Source organism: Balearica regulorum, chromosome 18 (assembly GCF_011004875.1).
Source record: "Balearica regulorum gibbericeps isolate bBalReg1 chromosome 18, bBalReg1.pri, whole genome shotgun sequence".
In the NCBI taxonomy this organism is placed as follows: domain Eukaryota; kingdom Metazoa; phylum Chordata; class Aves; order Gruiformes; family Gruidae; genus Balearica; species Balearica regulorum.
In genome coordinates, this window is record NC_046201.1 from 3,185,165 (window position 1) to 3,205,598 (window position 20,434).

Genomic DNA, 20,434 nt, shown 5'->3' on the forward strand with positions numbered 1-20,434 from the left:
CCTGTTGCATCTTTGCAGCTGTGATGTGTCGCCATACGCTGGTTCTCTGGCAGGTAGCTTGTGACCTCAGCGATCCTGCCATTGGGCAGGGAGAGGAGAGGGGGTTGTTTTGGGGGTGGGGGCAGTGCCGTGTACTTGCTGTGAGGCTGCTCTGCACGGCTTGGGCTGGATGTGGAGCTTGGTCTTCATGGCTGAACCTTGGAGGAATTGGAGAGCCTCTTCCAAGGCCCTGGAACACCTGCTTGTCCAGGACATACTCGTGACCAACACTTGGGTTGTTTTATTTCTATTTTTTTCCCTCCTAAACTGTCTTGGTAGGAGGGATATTGGCACAAATATTGTCGGGACAGGGAGGAAGCCTCTGAAATGCATTTTGGCTGTATGTACTTGGTCAGATGCTGGGAGAGCTTGAACCAGCCCAAGCTCTCGGTGCCTGTGCCTGCCTCAGTAGCCAGGATCTCACCTCTGTTTGGCATCAGCTGGCAAAGCAGGAGGCAGCGCCGGGCAGGGTTGTGCTCTCCAGCGGCTGCTGGGCTGTGTATTTTTCCTTGCTGTGCTACATGAGCTGCATCGTGACTCATACTTCGTGGGTAGGGCTGATGGATGCCGCTCGCCTTTTTGCTCTGCCTCCTCCTCACTCTGGTCCCCAATGGCTCCTCCTGAGGCAGTGCAGCAACTGGGGAGGGACCGGCCCGGGGTCCACAGCATGGCTGGGGGCTTCTCCAGGCTTAGGCTCTGCAGCAGCTGCTGACCCTCCTCTGCCTGGACAAATCTTGAGATGTGCGAGCATCTGAATCATGGTTTTTTTTTTTTTGGAAGGAGCTATCCATCAGACTCCTGCTCTCTGTTAAGTGACACCCTGGATGTGGCTGGAGCTGAGCCTTGGGCTGAGCTCAGCCTCGTCCCATCCTCCTTTTCCCTGTCCCAGGCAGGGAGATATTGGTGTTACGCATTTCTGCAGAGCATCACACCAAGTGTGACCTGCTCCAAGCAGCCCTGGTGAGAGGCGGTGTGCTCGGCCAGGCTTTGGTTTGGTTTGGTTCTGCTGCTGTGTGGGTTTAAGTAGGAGGCTTAGCTGGAGAGGTGATGGCAGCACAGTGAGGGAAGAGGGAGCACATGGAAAGAGCCAGCTACAGCCCTGCCCTCCCCATTCACAGATTTACTTCCTTTGGGTGTGGGATCACAGTGCACTGGGTGGGAAAAGGCCTCCTCCTCTCAGCTTTAAATAAAAAAAAGCAGGAAGTTTTAGGTGGTTAACAATTTCTTTTTTTTTTTTCCATTTCTTCTTTTTGCTGAACATCCATGAATGTGCAAAGCAGGATTGTTTAGTTGTAGACCTGGAAAACAATTGAATTAGCCTTCTGAGGCCAGAGTTGTGATGCAGGACTATATTGCTACCTTGGAAATCAGAGCAGGGAGGGATGATTTTTGCAAACAGTACCAGGCAGTGAGGGGGCTAGAACTGGGCAGATACTCAGGATGGAAAAAGCAGCAGATTTTTAATCATAGCACCAGGAGTGAGCTGGAGCCTGCTGGGAAAAATTTGTCTTTCTTGCCTCTGAAGCAGAGAGGCCTCTGCCTGGGTTGATGCTGAGAGAGGCTGAACTCCTTCCTCACCTTGGAAGTGTTTTGCTGTTGTCTGTCAGAGTCTCAGCACCTGGAGCCTGATGCTTCTGCGGTGCGGATGCCCTGACCCTGGGGAGCTGCTGGGTGCCCAAAGTGTAAAGCTCAGAGAAACAAGGATGGGAAACGCACGCGGGGTAACTCACCCAAGTAATCCATCAGCAGGCATCTGCCCCCGCTGGTCCCTCCCATGGGAGAACATCCATGCTGGATCCATCCTCCTTCTCCAGAACCATGGGCACCCCATCAACCGCTGGTGATTTGCAGAGAGGACCCTCACCTTCCCTGGGGCTTCCCACATGCTCCTGAAATGCAGTGATGCTTTTTCGTAACATTTGCGAGTTTGAGTTTTGCTTTGCATTCAGCGAACCCGCTGACTTCTTGCAATCAGATGGGGGGCAGACAGTTTTCCTGTTGTCTCCTCTGTGGCTTTCAGGGTGAGGTCACCTCTGTGCAGAGATTCCGGTTGATCTGAAGGGAGACCTTGGTGGGGCTCTTGCCTTGTGGTGGCTCACCCCAGAGCCCAGCTCCTTTAGCAGTCCTCCTGTGATATTTACCTCTGTGTGCGTCTCCACCCATCAACCAGTGTCAGGAAGTGGCTTCTGGCTCTACGAAATTCAAACCAGACAGAGCTTCCCTGACTGAAAGCATGACAAAATGTGCTAGACCCCTTAGCAAAGCAAGCAAATGTTCCCGCTGTATTTTAACCAGCCTTCCCAGCCTGCCACCAGCGGAGCAACCGTAATCAGCAGTGTTCCCTTGGGAGAAGAGGAAGAGACAAACTGAGTTCTGATCAGCAACGTGCATGGTTTGCAGCCAGAGCAGCAGGCACCCCCCAAGAGCAGCTCCCTGGCTCATCTCACTTGGTTCTTTTTAATATATATTATTTTTCCAATGACAAGAGGAAGCCTGGTGGGGTATGAACACGACAAGCGTCTGGAGCCCTTTGCTTGTTGGAGAGAGGGAACATGCTGTGCTGGGAGGCTGTGGGAGTTTCTGAGCCAATTCCTCACTCTCAGCTGGTGAAGACCCGTCTCTCGAGCCCAGCGGGGAGCGAACGGCAGCCCCGTGCTGGGGCAGGGTGTGCTGTACCACGCGTAGGGAGCAAATCCTGCTTGAGCCCGGTGGGACCTCCCCGGTGGTCACGGCACTGTGGCACGGTGGTGATGAGCAGCGCTGTGTTTCCCCTCGGTATCCCCGTGTGCTGACAAGGTGCTCTTGACAGAGTAGACACGTGGTTATGGAGCGAGTGACTTCCCCAAGATACCCTTGTTTGCTTAGAGGGAACTAATCTGAGTTTCCTAAATTAGCGCCCTGCCTGCTGGGCTGTCCAGCCTTGCCCCCTCTCTCACAGCTACATGGGCATCTCTCCATGCCCAACCTTAAACTTGCTGAAGCTGATATCGGGGTTCAGTTGAAAGGTCTAAAAGTCTTCATATTCCATCACTTTGGGTCTGGTTTTGCTATTTTAAAATATCTATATAAATATTTATACAAATATTTGTGTGAAATTTTACCAGGCTTCCTCGTTTTAGTATTAATTTGACACTGGCTTTAAAACCAGTTGAAAATCCATTTTTACAGTCAAGCCCAGAGTGCATCCTGTCACTACAGGCTTAAATCCTCACTGAACTTGGCAAGACTTAGGACCAAAGTCACTGTGGTGCCTCTGAAGACAATGCCCTTCATTATGCGTGAGTGTCATCAAATCACACTCGTTAAATCCTCTAATCCTAGTTAAAAAGCTACAGCCTCGCCCAAAATGAATGTGCAGAGAGACCAAATTGGTCCTGTTGGACCAGTTTTGATTTAATATCTCTGGAAGCAGAAGACAAAAGGAAGAGCATCTTCCACAAAGCCAATGCTCTCACAGCACTCAGATGATCTAAATGAGGAGATGAGGAGCGTGCCCAACTCCACCCGTCTGAGCAGAGGATCCCAAGTGCAAGCAGAAGGCTCTTGCACTTTTAGGATGGTGCTAGCAAGAAGTCAAATATAAGAGGAGAAAAATACCTTTTAAAATCTTCATCTTAAAAAAAAAAAAAAAAAAGATAATTGGGAACCAGAAATAAAAGAAGTCTGGCCCTGAGGGTGACTCATCCTCTGTAACATGATCTGTTCAAAACTCAGGCAGTGAGTCTATAAAGGAGTCGTCAGCATCCCTCAGGAATCAAAGGCAGAGATGCTGCCAGATAGGAGGGTGAGTTGCCTCCGATGGTGTGTCTCTGCCTGTCCCCAGAGGGACTCAGTTTTGCTGCCCACAGACAGGGCTAAGACCCTGGGTGGGCGGGTGCAGCCAGAGAGTCCCTTGGACACCTCCTCCCTACAAGCTGGGCTCTGCTGCTCTGTTTGCAGTCTGCTTTCCTGCATGTAAATTCTGGTCCCTGCTTTAATCTGGTCCTTGGCCAGCTTTTCAAAGCCTCGTCTCGGGTGGTGGCTGTGCTTTCTCAAAGGACAAGCCATTCTCCTCTCCCCTGGGTTTGACCTTCTTGCTGAGCCCCACAGCAAAGTGGTGTGCTTTTCCTGTTGCTCTTCTGAAGCCCTGTCTGGTTATTATCTGCAGACCAGAAACAGAACCTTTGCTGTTTGGTCTCCAGCTGAAATATCACTTATTTTCTTGGTCCGTGGTGCAATATCTACAAGTTTGTGCACAGCTAGGGTATTAGTGCAATAGAAGCACAGATTTTATTTCCTCTGCTTTTTTCTTTCATATTGCCCCAGCAAATAGCCCACTGAGCCAGAGAAGAACATTTATGGGTAGCAGAGATTTGGGGTTTTGTTGTTAAATTATTTTTTTTTTAGCTCAGCTGCAGGTTATATTCTGTCCTTCGCCTGCTAACCCTGGCTGTGCCTGTGTCTTCTGTAGGAGGTAGTGAGACACTGAGTCAGCGTGAGAGCTGACATGGTTTGGAGGTGGCATCCCTAATGGAAAGGGGAGGTTTGAGAGGACTGTGGCCATTGCATCCGTTCCTGTGGCACGCCACTTCACACCCCTCTGGGATGCTGCCCAGAGCTGCGGTGGTCCTGGGGCTCCCTCCTGTCCCCTCCTGTTCTACATCCCATCCCTGCTGTGCTTTGCAGATCGAAGTGCTTATGGTGGAGATGCAGAATCCAGACACGGGCATCAAGACGCAGACGCAGAGAGTGATGATCACCACCATCCCACATGCTGTGGCAGGTAGGAGCTTCGCCAGGCGAAGGGACCGGGCCAAGGAAGTTGATCAGAGAAAAGCTGTGTGTGGACCCCATGGCCACCCCAGGGTTACCACTGCCTGGGTGCATACTGGAGCCTGTGTTCCCAATAAATATTTGTTGCACATCCTTTGAGGCAGACCTGCTCCCTTTATCTCATTCTCACTCGTGTCTCATATCACTCCTAGCCCTTTGAGTCGGAGGCACAAAGATTGATAATCATGCGCTGTTAGCTGTCTCACGTGAGTTAAACTCAAGTGACCTTGCTTTCTCTTGGCTTAGGGGTGAGCAGGTGCTTCAGCCTCCAGGCCTGTCATGTTCCCAGTGAGGCTGGATCACAAATAAAGATAAATATTAAAATCTGATTAAAATAGGCAATTTGGAGTCAAACTGAAAGATGGTACTTCAGAAATGAGCAATGAACAATTAGTCTCCCTTTTAATGTTTTCCCCTAAGAATAATTTTTCTTCAGTATGCAGGCAAAAACCAAAATATTCAACCCACTTCTGCCTCTAAATGAGATCTTATCCTCCTTCAAGCAGGCTGAAGAAGCAGCAGATGGGAGCTGTGCTGTGTCACGTATGGCATGGCAGGCAGCTCTCATCGCAGTCTCCTTTGTGCCTAGCTCCTTTCACAGGGTGCTGTCGGTACCTCTGCTCCCCTGTTGTCCAAGCCCCCACAAAAGCTCTTGTGAGGGATCCTCCACTATAAATTTTCACACATACTGTACCAGAGTTTCCTCCTTCTGCTTTAGTCTTTCTGCAGCACTTTGAAATTGAGAACAAAACCTCCCACTGAAACCAGTGAGCTTGCTCCGGGCAACTCAGGAGAAAACTTAGCTAAATAGATTAAATTTTCCCCACCATATTTGCGAAGCCCTGTAGGGCCTGTGTATTGGTTTTTTTTTTTTTTTTTTAATGAGGAAGCAGAGGCACTGAGATGAAATCAGTTGCCTGCAGGTACGGTCAATCAGTGAAAGGGTAAGGAGAACTTGGATGACATCTGCAGCTTGTTTTCAGCAGCAACTCTCTGCATTACAGTACAAACCATACCCTGGCTTACGTATCTGTCATGCAGCTGAATTTGATGGAGTCCTTTACATCTGCAAAGGATCTGGCCTTGCCTCCTATAGCTGTTAGTGAATAGTTAAGGCAGCACTGCAGAAAAGTTTCCCCCGTACTGAAGATGACATGCCACCTAGACTAAGTGCAGGGGGAACAAGTACTTCTCCTGATGTCTGACCAGTGTAAAATGCCACTTCCTAAAAGTCCATGGGTAGATGATGTGGAGGGAAGATGCCAGTTGGTGCTCGTCCTCTTTGCGTGCTGTCTGCTTTATTCTGGTTCCTCAACCAGAATTGCTACAAGTTCCCTCTTGCATAAGTCATAAATTCTACTCAACTTCTGGTAGGCAAGTGAGTTCCAGTCTCCTTGCATGACAGTCATTGCTCTCTAAACGATGATATTTTTAGTGCTGTGCAAGTTGCATGTGTACTGATTGGCATCTGGGTGTTGCAAAAGAGACTGATTCATGTTTAGTGAGGGAATGGTGAAGGCATTAGAGCAGCGGGCACAGATCCACAGAAGAGAGCTCTGCTCTTCACGTGCAGGAAACTAACTAGTTAAATTCAGTGTCAGGAAACTGGCTTACAACAGAAAAGGCAAATAAACCTCTATGTTAAATGCGCACCTTTGGGGGGAAAAAAGCTTAGAGAGAGAGCTGTCTAGAAATGAGTGATGAGATAATCCTTTAATTTAATCTATTTCAGGAAGCAGGGGGTAGGATAAGAGCTCTGAGCCCCTATTAGAAAGTTAAGTCATCGCTGCAATGTCAAGAAAGGTCAACACCTCAATCTGCAATCCCAGGGGACGTTTGGAAGAAAAGGCCAATAATTGTCGAGGGCATGAGCACATTTAGAAGGAGATTTGGGAAATTTGCCACCAGAACATAAAACTGTAACTGCTGGAGGTTTATGCTGATGATTGGTATGACTGGCCACACCCCACCAGAACAACTGGGAGAGATGAAGTGTTTGTGGATGCGGAAATCTTCTTCCCCTTTGATATGTCCTGTTACCACTACAACTTGGATCTGAGACTCAGACATCCCTTCTGCACTGAAAGTCGTGTCTCTTAAAGAACTTGAGAGGACCCATCACTGGTGTGACAGTAAAACTGAGACAGGATCATGCTCTGTGAATCTGGAGATACTTTGCAGTGAATCTTTGAAGACAAGGGGCACTTCACCTTCCCTGGGCGTGGAAGCTGTTGCATTGCCAAAGTCCTTTCTAAGCCACTGATGAGGGTTTAAGTGTTGCCTAGGTCACGTGTGCTTCTGCACACTCACGCTGTGCCGTCCTGAGGCCACGTGTGCTTCTGCACGCTCATGCTGTGCCGTCCTGAGGTCAGCGCCTGCCGTGGGCTCCCTTCCACAGAGGCTGATGCCTGCTTGGTGAGGAGAAAGCCTGAGCGGCAGCATGGCCAGTGAGAGATCAGCAAGGCATTGTATCTCTGCTTCTCTTGCGTGGTGCATTTGAAAGCAAGTTTACAAGAAGGGGTCTGTGCACTTGGTGGGCTCCAGAGCACAGTGAGGGGTGAGGACTGGAGAGCTGTCGTTTTGGCCCATGGATTTTGGCACACTCTCAATTTCAAGCACCTGACGTTCTCTTTGCTTTACAGGTAATGATATATTGCAGTGGATTCTCCAACGCTTGCAGATCACTGAGGAAGGTGGGTAGAAATGTAAAAATTGAGGCTTTTTCAGCTTTGAGTTGTAAAACTTTAAAGTCTCCATAGACAAAACCTCTTAGATGAATTCCTCTCTCCTGAGTAGCAGCTCACTTTTAAATTCCAGTGCAGTGTTTCCATGCAATCAAAACGTCTGCCTTCTCTGTTTTCAGAGGCACTCCACCTGGGGGACCTGTTTGTCAAATACGGATACATCTACCCCCTTCAGGAGCCAAAGAATCTCACCCTTAAGACAGATGGCAGCCTGTACAGGTTTCAAGTGAGTCGCACCTTGTCTAAAAAAAGCCGTTGAGAGGAAGTTCAGCACTAGTTTAAAAACCAGGCAGCTGGGGCAGTTCCCCCCGGAGCTGTAGTCATGAGGTCGTGCTGTGTAGCTCTGGTGGTTGTTCGATGTGCAGGAGGAAGGGATCCAGAGAAGCCTCAAGCCAGTTCCCCCAGTTCTGTGTGTCAGATATTAACATTTACAGGGAAACTGTGATACTTCCTTCAACTAAATTAGCGTACTTGTTCGACTTCTAAGTAGTTGTGCTTTCTTCCAAATGTGCATTCCCTTCCAGGTCTTAAAGTAGCAAATGGAATCGCTGGTTGAAAATAGAATGATCTGGGGAGACTGAATAATAAGCATGCAAAAAGCACAGTAATAACAGGCTGTTACCAAGGTTCATGGTTGGACTGTTTCCGCTATGATGGGAAATTAGAGTACCCTTGTTGGTACTTTGAATCAGGACTCTAGTCCCCCCCACGGTGCCAAATCAGGCTCCAGCATCTCAGTCTGAATGCACAAGCAGCAGCAAGAGGTTGGCCATGTTAACCGATTGCAGAGCTGGAGTGGATTTGACACGGGCAGGCTGCTGACCTTGATTCTCCTGCTGTCGCTGACCTGCACTGCTGCTTGAGCTGAGACACAGCTAAGGAGCTGAGGCTCTGAGCATGGCTGAGGTTTCCTCTCCCTCCGGTGTGGGTGGTGCTGCATGCCTCTTGGTGTGAGTTCAAGGCCACTGTGCGCTAACGAAAGGCTGCTTTTTCTGCAGACCCCTTACTTCTGGCCTGCGCAGAGCTGGCCCGCTGATGACACAGACTACGGTAAGTGTTTAGGAGGTGTAGTGCAGGCCTGTGTGTTTGTGCACACAGTCCCGCACCATCTTTGCTGTTCATCTTTTTGTGCTGTGTGTCCACATGTGATGACCAGCCTTTGCATTTTGTTTCATAGTATTTTGTGAATAATTCTCAGCAATGCTGAATTGAGGGAACGCTGTGAATGTCACTGCCTTGTGGTGGCCTTGATGAAAGTGCTTATGCTTCTCTAACATTCCACTAAGATCCATCAGACTGGAACACATCTGAAATACTCTGCTGGGTAGGGAAAACTTTAAACACAAGGTTAGATTTCCCTGAATAGTTAAGTGTATCCCTGGATCTGAGCCCAAGACTGTCTTCCTGTAGATTTGGATCTAGCCCTGCATTCAAACATAGTTCTTTCTTTATATAATGCACGGTGGCTCCCAATACCTTCTGACGGTTCTTTCCATATCAGTTTTTTGTTATCTTTATAATGCTTTTTATTATAGGGCTGGTCATGAAACTTGGGCTGATCAGCTTGGTTTGTTCCTGTGGGCTGTGCAGTTCACAGACTGATTTGTTTATACCAAGATTGTCCTCTGTGGGTTTCGTCTGCATTATGCTGTAGATTTTTCTGGAGAAATAAAAAAGCCCATTTTAGATTGGAATGTTTTTTGTAGAACTTATAACAAAACACTGTCCTGTTTTTGGAAAACTTGGAGGTCAAACTGTGAAGAACCTCAACATCTTAAAGATTTGTTCCAGTGTCCTTTGATCTGTGAAACCCTGGCTGAATTCCTGAAGGAGTGACTGCTGGCAGAAGGCACACACTGCCTGTTCTGCCTGGCTGCTCCCAGCCTGGGCACTGGCTCCTGACACATCAGGAACAAAGTGAAAGCACCAAGTTCATTTTTCTTCCGTGAGCTTTTATGAGCTTGGAGCCCATAATCCCAGGAAGATATCGTAACAGACAAAGATTCCTGTGTTTGTCATGTGGTTATTTTTTTAATTATTCTTGGATTTGTCAGTCTAAGTATAACTGACTGTTTATTTGCTTCTCCCTTTACAGCAATTTACCTAGCAAAGAAGAACATTAAGAGGAAAGGGATTTTAGAAGAATATGAAAAGGTAAGGAGATGTTGTTCCATTGCAAGTCCCTCATTTGCTATAGCTTTAGCCCTCTGTTACTAATGAATGGAGCACGGCAAAAAATCACCTCTTCAACTGCATGAGGTGTTACTCCAGCAGTGTCAAAAGCCAAAATTTTGGAAGTGAAGAAGTGGCCAGTACAGGAAAATACTCTGAAGGCAATGATAATTTTAGCAGGGGTAATTGCTCTCCTTGCAGTGGTATTTTTGAACTGTTGCAATTCATGTAATTACGTTCAGACCAATCTGGATTTCTTGGCGTGGTTGCCAGCCTGGCCTAGCTGAGCTATGGAGAATCAAGAAAACCTTAGCATGGGAGCGCCTTGTCCAGAATTTTCACGCTAACTACTTTTTTATTTTTGTTCCAGGAACATTACAACATGCTCAATCAAAAAATAAACTACAAGTGGGATTTTGTTATTATGCAGGCCAAAGAGCAGTATAAGTGAGTGGACTCGCGTTCCCTTATTTGCATCATTGGGGAGGGTATGAGGAGGCAGAGCTTTGCTGACTTGATACACAGTTAAATTACAGTTTAAAAACGTAAACTGCAGCTTTGAAATAACTTGCAAGTGCCCCTCAAGACTGTGAAACAAACCTGCCTTTCCTATCAGCTGGGGGTTTCTCCATTTAGAAAGGAAACTTTGTTGACTTCATACTTTGAGTGAAGATTTCAGCCATTTTCAAATGACTGGACGCCTACTTGCAAAGCCTCACCCTCGGCCACTGCACCTGCGTTTCTCCCCCTGCCTGACATTTGTCTGCCAAAGATGTGGAATCAGTGTGGTTTGTGAGAGCGAGAGCACAGGCAGTGCTGGGTGCCTTTCCTGCCTCTTTGCAAATGGTTTTTGCACATGCATAAGTGTGCAACGTTTAGATTTTGCACCTGATGCGACTCCCTGAGGAAGCCTGGGTCTGATCCTGCAGCATGCAAGCCCTCAGACAGCTTCTTTTAGCTCAGGGTTGTCCATGAGCAGTTGTGGATTGGGCCACTGGACTTGGGACCTGTAACTGGTCTGGTTCAGTTATTGCTTGCACATGTCCCACGGCTGAACTGAAGGGCCTGAATCAAGAAGCGGTAAATGTTGCCAGCAGGGACTTCTGGAGAAAACTCTGAAGTACATACTTAGGCACCCAACCAAAATGACTTGATTTTAGGAGCTGAACCCTTCAAATTCCCAGGAAATTTAGTGAACATGAGATGGGATTACTCCTTTGGAGATAGGATCTTTCGTACTTCTGTGGATTCCTTCTACCTTTTTTTACCTCCCAGCATGGCAGGCACTGCCTCTGCTGTTCAGCAATGTTTCTGTCTTCTCTGGGATGGTAGCCAAGTCGTCAGAATACAGCTGATCAGATAACTGTCTCATTAAACGCAAGACTGTTGTTCTTGTAAATTGAGGTCAGACTTGGGCTAAGAGATGCCAAATGCTGTTTTAAAGTTAGATACCGAGACTGTGTCTGAACTGGTAGATTAAACACGTCTGAGGCTGTTTGATGCTGCTGCTGGGGCAGACTGGTGCAGAACAGCCCGCATCCACCCTGTGAACCACAGCAGGGTGGCCACATGCAAACAGCCTTTTGGGAATGCTCCTTTGCTCATGCTAAGTCCCAAATTGTGCCCAGGACTTGTCTGGGAAAGAATTAGTTGGTCCAAGCCCAAACCATGCTGGTGCTTCTTCTAGTTAATAGTAGAGGTGATTTGGGTTTTAGTGCCTGGGAACACTGCTAGGGACCATTTCCAAAACATTTTTGTGAGAAATGCCCCCCTTTACTGTGAGACGGGGATGAGACGTGTCCAGGATGTATCTCTGCATGGCAGTCCTCAGATAGTGCCTGGGGACATCGGAGACGGATAAACATGAGGCAGCAGGACTGACTGCAAGTAGCGGGTTGTTAGCATAAAACTGTACGAAGGGGCCGTCTGTCTAATCAAAAGAGGATGTGTCAGCTCCCAGCTGAGCTCAGGAAGACGGTGAGTTCTCAAAAGCTACAGTCATGTGTGGGCATGTGAACAGCATGATCTGCAGTCCAGAATTAGCCGGGGTAAGATGTGGTCAGGAGGCCGCATCAGAGCAGTGCGCAGTCAGGCTGGGACCCAGGGGTCGGGGAGGCTGGGGGTGTGCCCCCCTTTGTCATCCCCCTGGTTTCAGGAGAGAAAAATTCATTAATTCCCCTGGTAGAGATAAGTCCTGTTCTTGGCTTTGCAGGGCAGGGAAGGAGCGGAAGAAGGCGGACAGGTACGCCCTGGACTGCCAGGAGAGAGCCTACTGGCTTGTGAACCGAACTCCTGTAAGTAGAGGATGACGGCGTGTGGCTTTAGTGCCTTGGCGGTGCCCTCCCTGCAGCCCCCCGCGACAAACTCCCGCAGGCTGAGGGCATGGCCGTGGGCATGGCCTCTGGGCTGTGCACCTCGTCGCCCCTCCTCGGGGAAGGGCTCAGCCCTGAGTCTGCACCTTTCTCTGTGGTTGCTCCCAAAGGTGCAAGGGAGGGAGGTCTGGCTGCAGCACCTGTGCTCAGAGGGGAGCATTCCCAGGTTTGGGGGGGCAGAGCCCCCCCCAGGCGCTGCTGGCTGGGAGCTGCTCGCAGCAGAGCCCCTCGGGGGTCTCCTTGTGCATTTGTGTGAACCACAAACTTTAAAACAAATGAGTTACCAAGCTATCGATGTTTCTTGTTCATAACAGCCCGGCATGCTAGACGTCCTAGAGTATGGAATAGACCGCGTAACGGATCCCAATGAAAATAAGGTAAACCAGGTGAGACAAGTTTACTTTTCACACCGACTGAATTTGTTCAGGAGGATGGAGACAATGTCCCTGGGATTGTGGTTTTTTTGGGCACCGCAGGCTGAGTTGGCTCAGCCGTGACAGCCAAACAGGCCAGAAGTTGAAGCCGTCTCATTGTCCGGGGGGTGGGGCCCTCAAAATAGGCTTTGGCAGCATCTTTTGGCTTGAAAATACTTTGTCAGCTTTTTTGCCACACCATTTAGTGTGAGTGTTTAGCTACAGGACATGTTTTCTCTGCTGGTGAAGCTGAATTAAGGAATCCTCTACCTCCAGATGCTTGTTGCTGCCTTTTATTAGTGGTGAATGGATGAGGGGCATGGTGGGGTGTAAAGGATCAGAGGAAAGATCCGAGTTTAAAATAAAATGACAGAATACCTCTCAAAGGGTAACGTGTGGAAGAAGATGGAGAAGTTCGTGTGCTGGATAGGAGACACAAAATGTTGCCTAAAAGTGCGTATCGTGTAGCTAGACCATAAAGAAATAGAATTAATGAACTGAGACCGTGGAGGCTGTCACTGGGTGGGACTGGCTCGGAGTCCACAATAAGACAAACGCAGTCAGGAGATGAGCTGGAGCTGCTCTTCTCTTTCTCCATCAGTCCTTTTAAGCGATCCTGCACTGGCGCACTTAATGTTGTTCATTTGGAAGTGAAGTCAAAGTGTCTCTCAGCAATTAAATGCAAATGTTACTGCAATCACACTCACTGTATTCCCACAACTTCTCATTTTTGTAACAGCCTTTAAACATCTCATCAGGCAGAGGCAGGATAATTGCTTTGGCCAACTGTGTTCTGTTGCTATAGAGACTGAAAATGAGCAAAATGTAGGGTTGGGTTTTTTTATAGGGTTTTTTTTTTAAGAGAAAAGGAGTGGAGGAAAGGGAGAGGGATGGAAAAGAGGAGTAAGCCAACTTCTCGCCCACAGTTTTACAGCTGACATGGAAGGAGATCGTAGGTTTGCAAACGGTCTGAAAGCCCATAGCCATCTGCCAGCTGCTTGGTAGCACTGAGGAAGTGAGCTGAGGGATGTTCAGTTCCCACGCTGGCAGAAGAGAGATGGTCAGCAGAGACTGCAAGGAGGGCGTGAGGGCACACCAGCCTGGGGTGACTTCACTGCCTTTCTCTTTTAAGCTGATCTCTGGAGGCTGAGCTGAGGAGGGAGTGTTCTTCTTCTTGCTCCTCTTTTTGCTTTTGAAGAATGATTGACAATACAGTAGACAGCCAAAAGCCCATGTAAAGCCACCTTAGGACTAGCAGCTTTTTTTTATTTCCACAGGCTGCTCTCACAAACACCTGTGGCTCAACAGCCTTTGGTGAGCAGAAAGGATGGCGCAAGCTCTGCTGGTAAATGCTGAGCTGGACTGTGCTTTGCTGGCCATATTTTACCCCTGCTGAAGGCAGTGCGGAGTTCTATTGATTTTTTTCCACGGGCCCAGCCTCTGGCTCTGACATAGGTGAAACGATGAGAGCAGAAAATGAGTGCGTGAATCCAGTGCCTATTTATTTGATTTCTGTCTCTGTTTCCGCTCAGTCTAGCTTCACTTTTTTGGCCAATTAGTTTTCTTTTATCTTGACAGCTGAGAAAGAAAATATTCCCAGTGACAATTAATTTTTGACATCAGAATGACTTCTTTGAAGCTGATATTGGCACGAACATCTCTTTCACTTGCCTCAGACCCTTTGGTGGGCTGCTCCCTCCCTAACTGATAGAGTCCTCTGGGGATAAACAGGTGCTCAGCCAAACATCGCACTCCTTTGAAAGGGACTTTCATTACTGACCCATGAGCATCCCTCATGGTTATAATGAGTTCCGAGTTGTAGTTGGGCAGGAGGGATAAGGCAGAAGTAGCCATCCATTGAACAGCTAATTAAGGGATGCTTTAGCCTTTTGTTGCCCAGGTCTCAGGCTCAGATCGAGCCTCACTGCTTAGAGAGTTACCAGGCAACTGTCAGAACCCACTGGCTCACCTGCAGGTACGTGCTCAGCTTTTGCTGCCTTCTGTATCCAGAAAGTCTTTCTGAAAGGTGCTTTAGCTTAGCCAAAAATCACTGCGCTAGATTCAGGGACTACTGAATGAAATGCCCTGGCTTCTTGTATGCAGCAAATCAGCCACAGATCATTGTAGTCATTGCTGGCCTTTCATTTCAAAGTCTCTGTCAGTTTGGCTGCCTGATAAATGCTTAATGTCTGCTGCATCCATCACATCCATCTTTTGAAATAACGGGGTCAGAAGCAGATAAACAAGAGAGGGGAAAACCGGCAATTTGAACAAACTGGGCATATGGAGTGTTACAGATCTGATCTCCAGCTGTTGGGCTGGAAGCAGCAGCACAGTGGAGATGCATGTGGAGATGATCTTATGCCAGACTCAGAAGTTTGCCTCTGGCTTTCAGGGCTCCCAGCTGGCCACGTGCAGGGAAAGGCCGACATCTGCGCCCGGGAAAAGGTGTCCGTGTGTGCGTGCCGGAGTGCTGTTGGCCATTGCAGTGTCAGGCAGTGCCCACAGGTTCTTGCAGTAAAGTCTGCCGTGGAGGGAGGCTGAGCTGTGCTGGCACTGCCCCATCCTCAGTGGCTGGTGCTCTGCGCAGGATCCCCAGGGTTATCCTCGCAGCTTGCTGAACTGCGCATGTGGACGGAGAGCGCTGCGGCATTCCGGGCAGAGTGCAGGTGTGATTTCAGTGCCCTGGTCCAAAGCGAGCGCTGGGTAACAGTGGCCTGTGCTTGTTCTTCACTCCAAGCTCCATCTGGACAAACACACAAAAGCTGTTGTCCAGCTGTTTACAGCCTCTGTAAACACTGAATGGTGGCCAGACAGGCAAAAACATAATGACCATTATGTCCACAATGTGGTCAGGAAGACCCACACTAAGAGCAGAGGAGGTCCATGCGAATGCTTAGCTGGAAATTAGCAGATGTCCCGGCTCCTGTAGGAGCTCATGGCTTCAGCCGTGTAGATCAGCTCCAGATGCAGGGCTCTTGAGCAGGTCCTGCCTGGCTCCCAGCTGAGCTTTGCAGCATGGGGAGCATTCAGCTGGTGTCAGCAGGGTGTCACGAGGCCCTGCAGGGTGTCCAAGCGCTGCCGTGTGTCTCGGGGAGGAGGGTGTTTAACAGCACGCAGCGCTCGCCTGAGACAGACCGAGGTCCTTCACTAATTGCCATTTTGATTTGAAGCCTGCGGGGCTGGGGAGCTTATCCGCGGTAATTGCGATAAGTCACTCATTAAGGGCATTGCAAAATTAATCTTATTATAAGAAATGACTCTTTTGTTCCAAATATGATTTCCTTCCAAATGGGAGAGGGTGGGTGGGTGGTACAGGGCACTTTGGCATCACTGCTGTCGGTAGCAGGGTGTAAGGATGGGTAGGGTGGTGGGGACAACTGGCAGTGCTCAGTAGGACATGGAGGGTATTCAGGGTCCCCTGTACCAGCACCAAAGCTGGAAACTGGTCGTGGGAGCGCTGGGAGAAAGGGGGATGAGACAATGTGCAGCTCTGGGGTGCAGTAGCTGAGATCGTTCCCAGTTACTGTGGACTGGAGAACTGGGCAGGGCTGAGCACAGCCAGCACCTGTAGCCCTCGATAGGGTGTTCGGCCCTGGGCTCCCCTTTGATTCCACTCCAGCTCAGTGTGTGCCACTACTCGGTGATGCTCAGCCCTTCTCATGCCATAGCCTCCTTTTCTGTGCGAGCCTTGGCAAATCCCCTCCCTGCCCTGGAGCACCCTGCCAAAGGCCCCCTGGTTTTCCCAGGACCAGCTGTCCGGAGGGCTGACCTACACACTCTGGCTGTGGCAGGAGGGGATCCTTGGTGTAGGATGCACTTTAAAAAAAAATCTTTCCTTGTTTACAGACATGGCATTAGCTTTGATTTTTACTCACCCACATATAATTTTTCTGTGGTGATGGCATTTTAATTCATGCCTTTCTTGCTCTATGTAGCGTTTAACTTACTATTTTCTTCTTCTCTTTCCCACCAGCTGTTTGTCTCGTGTGTGTGTGGTGTGCTGCCTGCCTCTAAGACCCCTGTAGAAGATAACACAACTTTACTACCACGTGAGCTGCCTTCAAGCCGTTATGCCAGCATCCACCTCTCCTTGCCCCGCTGCACCAAGCCTGTCCAAGGCACCCACTTGGCAAAACAGAGGAAGAAATGAGGGGCCTTTTAAAGCAACCTAATGATTTTAACATGTTGATTTTCCTAAAGAATATGCCCTAGCCGCACTTAAGTTCCATCCAATGGAACAGTTCAGCTGGCACTTGTAAATCTGATGGGGCCTGGTTTGTATCTGGGGTTCCCCAAGGAGATAGTGAACTCCTATTGTGCAGGAAATAGCTGGCCTGAAACAGAAACAAAGTTCTCTAAAGAGGACACTTCTAGGACGGTAAAAGCAGAGAGTTTCTCTGCACAAGCAGGTGATTTTTTTTTTTTTTTTTTTTTTTTTGCCTCCCATTTCTGCAGTCTATCTGAAACAATGATGACACTGTAGGAATGGGGGGAAGCAATGGTGTGTACATGGAAGCTGGCCTGGCATCAGAGGTGTAGCTAAGAGCAGAGAATGGTGAAAAGCTGTTCTTTCGTCCGAGTGTCCTCCATTGTTTATGTAAGATGTCCCGGGAGCCTTTGAATGAGCAAGGGGGGTTGTACAGCCCTATGACCAATGATCCAAGAGCTGTCCAAGAGTTGTCCAAGAGCTTTTTGCTTCCCTTGATGTGCCAGCCCTTAACCCCTGTCACACAACTCCTTGTGCGTAGCCAGCAGAACATTGCTGCTGTTTGCTTACCTGTTTGTCCCTGCAGAGATTATGTGCGCTGCGGTCATTCAAAGCTGGTCATGGTATTTCCAGCAGAAAAAGCTTCCTCCCCTTGCAATGCCACAGTCAGGTTTTCTGTTAGTACTACGTTGGCCAGGCTAGGTTTGTGGGCTGGCTTCATGATAGTGCTGTACAGATTGGCTGATCTGCTGCATATCTGGCTCCTGCTGCTGAAACGGTGAGTGTGCCCTCTCAAAACAACCAAGTTTCAGCAAAATACGCATATTTTTCTTCCATACAGAGAACAGTTTCTCCCTCCTGAGCAGGACCAGCGACGATAGTTAAAATGCAAAAGCAGATCTGTGCCAGTGTCCCCACGATGGTCCCCTCACAAAGCAGCCCTGGGAGAGTGTCTTGCATTTCCCAAAATAGGGGCAACTCAGGGTGCAGGTTCTTCGGGGAGAAGCGGCGTGCCTGGGGCATTCAGTACCAGATGCTTCATCCCCCCTCATTGCTCACAAACTGCACTTCCTCGGGGCACTCTGCAGACCTGTGTCTGCCACAGGGTTATCACGATAGGATACTTCTGGACTGCAGATTAGTGGCATGAGTTTTGTTGGCTAAAATGGGAGACGCAAAACTGATACCCTTTATAAGCCTTTAAAGGCTTGCCGGGAGCATCCCTGACTTAGCCTGTCTTTCCCTCGCCTTCCTCGAGTCTACTTCACACAAAGTAACTGTGCTTCAAAGGAAGCGGTGTGAATAAACACCCTGCAGTTAATTTCTTGCCTTCAATTGCTTGCTCATTTGTGGATGACATGTAACATAGTCTGAGTTATTCAAATCACAACATAAGCACCCTTTGCACAGCAGATACTGCTTCTGAGGCTTTTAATTGTGGTGTTTATATTTTGCAATGTGTTGGTTCCTGTCTCCTTTAGCTAATATTGAATGATCTAATCTGTGTCTTGTAAACGAATCTATTTTAACTCCATTAGAATAACCCCTTAATTGAAGGCATACAGGCAGCCTGTGATGGAAGAAGCAATGCTAAACAGTAAATACAGCTAATGGAACGATTTACGGTGTGTGGATGCTCTTAGCTTTGATGATACTCTGATTAGCTGAGCTGCTGTGTTTGATTTTAATTGTAATGAGAATTAATTGGAGAGCACTGCACAACAGCAGCCCTGCAATGGTGTTTTCATGTCTCAAAAAAGGCAAGTGAAAGCACCCATCGCAATTTAACGATTTTTGCTTCTTTATTTTACAGAAAAAAACGATGGATGTTTACAGGAGAGAGGTAAGTGGTCCTTCCCTCACTTCTAGGTGTTTCTCCTGTATGTATTGCTTACATCAGTGTTGCATGGGGGCTCAAAGCCCCCATGTTTAAAAACACCTGGGTTTGGCTGGCAGAATCTCTGCCCCATGGATCTTTTGGTCAGTGTGCTTTCACGACACTTCCTGCCTCTGCACTTCCCACTGCAGGCAGCCAGCAGCTCTCCCGGTGATGGGAAGGCTCAAGCAAGGACAGACACCAGGGCTAAAATCCAATAGATCAAAATTAGCGGTGGGGAAATCGTAAGAGATGCATCCAGTGGCGCCAGTGTAGAGACAGCCAAGGATCAATGATAATTACATGCTAAATCATCCAGAGCATTTGTAGGCGCCTAGGATGGTGGCTGTTATCCAATTTTTATATAGCATGGGGGGCGCTTTTTAATTACTTGCACATTGCAAAATGCTCCTCTGACACAAGCTCAGTGAAAGCAGACATTTTACTAAGACAGTTTAGGGATTCTCTGATTCCTTGGACATCCAATAATTAGGGAAGAAGCAGTCCCTGTTGTAGTTAGCATCACTGCCTGGGAGAGGGTGTGTTTGAGGTTCAGATAGAGACGGCCTTGTCTTCACATCTCCACACTCCTAACGATGGATGTGTCTGATTCCTCTCAGATCATGTACTATCAGCAAGCCATCATGAAGTCCAGAGTGAAATCTTCGGTCTCTCTCGGAGGGTAAGTCCTGATTTCCTTCTGTCCACACATTAATTAGTCTTCAGTGCTCATCTCCTGGTGAGATGATTAAGCTATCTGCTCTGGCAGCTGGTGACTCAGGGGAATTGATGTGGTGGCCACATGCAGTGTGGTTTGTGCTGTCTGGGCTGTGTGTTGTTGCCTGGGCCAGGAGGCATAAGGCAGAGGAGGGGTCAGAGTCCCAGTCATGATAAAGAGTCTCCCTCAGAGCTAAGGGGAGCTTTGCTATGAATTTAGAGCAGCACCAGTCTCTTGGTTGAGATTCCCTCTGAAATCAAGAGATGTTCAGGCTGGTCAGGACTGGACGGTGGTGCTTGGGAGCCAGCAGAGCTCTGCAGTCTGGGAAGGCAGCAGCATGGAGGCTGCCTGGCGAGGATATAGCAGTGTGTCCGTCCCGTGCCTGTTCCTGTGCAGGGTGAGTGAGCAGCGGAGACAGACTGATCCTCCTGTCCCTGGTCCCCAGCCTGCTGGGCTGGATTCAGCCCCACTGAGTGTTCTTGCTCATGTGGCGATGCTCACCAGAAGGCAGTAGAGCTGGGGAAGTCTCTGGTTATCCTATATTATGAAGGAACACGTGCCTCTGTGAACAGCCGAGCAATTAATTAGCAATTCCTTTTCTCGGTGGGAGTGTTTCCTGATCAGATTCCTGATGAAGCCAATTAAGTGCAAAGCTCCCAGTCCTAGCATTAGCCGTTAGTGCCTTTGCCACAGGCATTTCTTACCTGGAGTCTTCTGTGCTGGCCAGTTGTCTGGAGGTCCAGTCCATACCACCAGTCTGTGGTACATAGTTATTGCCACCCAGAGATTCATATCGAATCTGAGATAGGCAACGTGCTCAGGCCTGTTCCCTGGGAGAAGACAGTTGTGGATGAATGAAATGGGAGGAAGAGTCTGGGAAGCAGTGCTGTCTTCTGAGAACCACAAGTTGCAAGGCGCCAGCAGTTCTGCTCATTTCATCTGTCTCTGACTCCCAGGTCACTTAAAGCTCTCCTGCCTCAATTTTCCAATTTGTGAGCTGGAGCTGGGGACACATGACTACCTGCCAGGAATTTTGTGGTGCTTAACTGGTTGGCAATGGAGCTTTTCACACATTAGT

The 20,434-nt window shown here is 48.6% G+C and overlaps 1 protein-coding gene across 3 annotated transcripts in view; it reads left to right on the forward strand.

Moving 5' to 3' along the window:
* Positions 1-20,434, forward strand: part of RGS9 (regulator of G protein signaling 9) — a 30,697-nt gene that overhangs the window by 1,933 nt on the left and 8,330 nt on the right. For 2 of the 3 annotated variants that reach the window (XR_012838233.1, XM_075770522.1), the window contains exons 2-11: positions 4,705-4,801; positions 7,494-7,544; positions 7,715-7,821; positions 8,594-8,645; positions 9,691-9,749; positions 10,138-10,214; positions 11,980-12,061; positions 12,454-12,525; positions 18,576-18,605; positions 19,259-19,320. Coding sequence is in view for 2 of the 3 variants with exons in the window: in XM_075770522.1 (XP_075626637.1) it covers positions 4,705-4,801; positions 7,494-7,544; positions 7,715-7,821; positions 8,594-8,645; positions 9,691-9,749; positions 10,138-10,214; positions 11,980-12,061; positions 12,454-12,525; positions 18,576-18,605; positions 19,259-19,320 (689 nt within the window). In the remaining variant the exon portion in view is untranslated. The remainder of the gene's footprint in view (positions 1-4,704; positions 4,802-7,493; positions 7,545-7,714; positions 7,822-8,593; positions 8,646-9,690; positions 9,750-10,137; positions 10,215-11,979; positions 12,062-12,453; positions 12,526-18,575; positions 18,606-19,258; positions 19,321-20,434) is intronic. The other variant, XM_075770523.1, reaches the window with a different exon arrangement.